This window comes from Triplophysa rosa, linkage group LG20 (genome assembly GCF_024868665.1).
Source record: "Triplophysa rosa linkage group LG20, Trosa_1v2, whole genome shotgun sequence".
Taxonomy (NCBI): domain Eukaryota; kingdom Metazoa; phylum Chordata; class Actinopteri; order Cypriniformes; family Nemacheilidae; genus Triplophysa; species Triplophysa rosa.
The window spans coordinates 983,233-986,227 of NC_079909.1; the positions used below are offsets into that span (position 1 = coordinate 983,233).

The window sequence follows — 2,995 nt, forward strand, 5'->3', positions numbered from 1 at the left end:
TAGGTTCAGTGCATACGTTATTACATTGATGGTGCTATAAGCTTTTTCAACAACAACACAATTAGTTGTGTCTATTGGTTAAATGCAATTACATTTCCATTTCCATTCCATTTCCTGAAAACGGGTTCATGAAAAACTCAATGTGTTGATCTGAGCTGGTCTTAATAATCTTGATCATTTCTAACTCTCTTTTTTCCAGAGATCACAGTTTGTGTTTTATAATTTACTGTGCTGAGAAATAAAGAAAATGAATAACTATACACTGTACGTCACCAAACCTGAAGCTTCTGTCAGTGTCAACTCCACAATGCTGCAGACTCTGGAAACGTGCGTGTTGGCGATCAACTTTCTGGTTGGTGTTCCGACACACTCTTATGTGATCTGGCTCATCGTCACAGGAAGGGGGATTTTATCAGAGTTCTTCTTTCTCAATGTCTCTGTTTGTGAGCTGGGCAACTGTCTGAATTGCTTGTTCTTTGTACTGAACATGTGGACTTCAAGACTCTTTGTAATTGAATGTTTTTTGAAGGGACTTGTCATCACCGGTCGTCCTCTGTTTCAGTGTCTGATGTGTGTGGAGCGTTACCTGGCGGTGGTTCATCCTGTAACCTTTCTGAAGTACAAACCTCTCAGATATCGAGTGATCTGCTCCGCCGCTGCCTGGATCATTTGTCTCAGCTCCTGTTTGTGCTGCATGTTTATTGTGGTCTTATCTGTTCTCTATGTTTTTATGTGGTTCCTCTCAATGCAGTTCCTCGTCTTCCTCTCCATAAACCTGTTGTGTTGTGTGGCTGTTCTCAGAGCTCTGAAGCAGTCAGGACCAGGAGAGAGAGGGAGAGAGAGAGGGGAGGAAAACCACATGAAGAGAAGAGCGTTTCATCTCATTCTCATAACTACCCTGAATATGATAACCACATACGTCCCTTATATTCTGTCTGGAATATTTGTCATTATGACGACGCGTGTTGTTTATGGATTATGGGTCACTGGTTTGATTTGTTATGTTTTGGCTGGGTTTGTACAGCCTGTTGTTTTTCTGCACCGTGCTGGACAATTCTTCTGTCTCTCATCTTGAAAATGCACATGCGACTGAAGCCGTCCAGACCATCCGTTATTGGTTAATAGAACTTTACTGTAAAATATTTTATTTTACACACAGATTGAGTTCTGAGTGTGTGTTTTTAGATGTGGTTATTATAAGCAGATGATGTTATTTATTTTTTCCTTGCAGTATTATTTTTTTCACTGACTCTCATGCTTTAATACTTGCATTAGATTTGACATATATCATGACACAAACAAATCCATTTATCCAATCTGTCATCATTTTGAAATGCTCGGTAAAAATGTTCATATCAGGTGATCAATAGCACACCTGTGCTGGCTGGAATGTGACGAATGGAGATTTTTTTGAAGGCTAGACATTTTTTATGTAGGCATTTTTTTAATGCTACGACATAACAAAACATGATATTTTATTTTATTATTGTTATATAATTTACAACTTACAAATTTATAATGTAAGATTTTCTGTTTAGAAAGAAAGATACACTTTTCTGTTTAAGTTTTTTATCCTCTTTAAACCTTTTTCTGTGCTGTATATATTTGCATATCTGGTGTTTAATATGAGGTGTAGCTTGTGGAGTCGTGCACAAATGTCCTTGTGATGTCTTCGAAGTCAGTCTACAAAGAAAGCAGAGAGATTTAAATACATCTACAATCTACAGGGAGTTAACATTCACTTTTCAGGTGACAAACTCTTTTTTTTAATTCAGATTTTTGTTTTTGTGAAATTATGAATTGTAAAACGGATTTTGCAAAATAATATTTTGAAGAACATTGAATAACCAAACAGCTTTGGACCCCATTGATTTTTATTGTTTGGACACATTTCTCAAAATATTTACTTATATGAAACAAACATAATTCTGAGAAATAAAAATCATTTACAGGTTTGAATGAATTTGGGGTAAAAAAAATCATAACAGAATATATATTTTTAGTGAACTGCTTTATCCCTGTAACATAATTTAACAATAGTGTGCTCATAAAATTGAGACTTTGTAGCAGGACAAACTGCACATGTTTTTAATATTTACTGTATGTTTTCAAGTAATACTTATAGTAAATCACTTACAGATCTTTCAAAGAAAATATGAATAACTCTGCAGTGAACGTCTCAACAAACGGAGATTCCACAACTGTGTCCACTGGACTAGTGAACAGTCTTAAGATATGTGTGTGCCTCATCAATCTCCTGTTTTGTCTTCCTACAAACTCCTATGTGATGCGGCTCATCGTCACAGGAACAGGAAGTGGAATTGTGTCTGAGTTCTTCATCCTCAATCTCTCTTTTTGTGAGATCGGTATCTGTGTAAATTGTTTGACCTTTGTACTGTCGACGTGGTTTCGGAGTTTGTCAACATGTGAACTGTTTTTAATAGGATTTTCCATTACCGGTCGTCCTCTGTTTCAGTGTCTGATGTGTGTGGAGCGTTACCTGGCGGTGGTTCATCCTGTAACCTTTCTGAAGTACAAACCTCTCAGATATCGAGTGATCTGCTGCACCGCTGCCTGGATCATTTGTCTCAGCTCCTGTTTTCTCTGCATGTTTACTTTAGATGCGCAATATGCTGTTTATGTATGGATTTTGACAATGCAGCTACTTGTCTTCCTCTTTATCAAGTTATTTTGCCTTTCGGCTGTTCTCAGAGCTCTGAAGCGGTCAGGACCAGGAGAGAGAGGGAGAGAGAGAGGGGAGGAAAACCACATGAAGAGAAGAGCGTTTTATCTCATTCTCATAACTACCGTGACAACAGTTCTCACGTATGGTCCGATTACTATTACAGGATTCTTTTACATTGTGACACACAATTACGTGGATAGACCGGAAGTTTGGCTTTCCGGTTATCTCTGTTTTGTGCTGGCTGGTTTTGTTCAGCCTGTTCTTTATCTGCAGCGCACTGGAAAAATCTCCAGCGTCAGCTGCAAAATT

At 37.9% G+C, this 2,995-nt stretch overlaps 2 protein-coding genes across 2 annotated transcripts in view; both read left to right on the plus strand.

Annotated features, from left to right (window-relative positions):
- The first annotated feature begins 247 nt into the window (after window positions 1-247).
- Window positions 248-1,096, plus strand: LOC130571611 (somatostatin-like receptor F_48D10.1). The gene has a single exon (XM_057362737.1). The coding sequence runs from the start codon at window positions 248-250 to the stop codon at window positions 1,073-1,075; it is 828 nt and encodes a 275-aa protein (XP_057218720.1). The 3' UTR covers window positions 1,076-1,096.
- Window positions 1,097-2,155: 1,059 nt separating this feature from the next.
- LOC130571612 (C-C chemokine receptor type 8-like) overlaps window positions 2,156-2,995 on the plus strand; it is a 1,584-nt gene continuing 744 nt past the window's right edge. Inside the window, exon 1 of the mRNA XM_057362738.1 lies at window positions 2,156-2,826. Coding sequence (XP_057218721.1) covers window positions 2,156-2,826 — 671 coding nt within the window. The remainder of the gene's footprint in view (window positions 2,827-2,995) is intronic.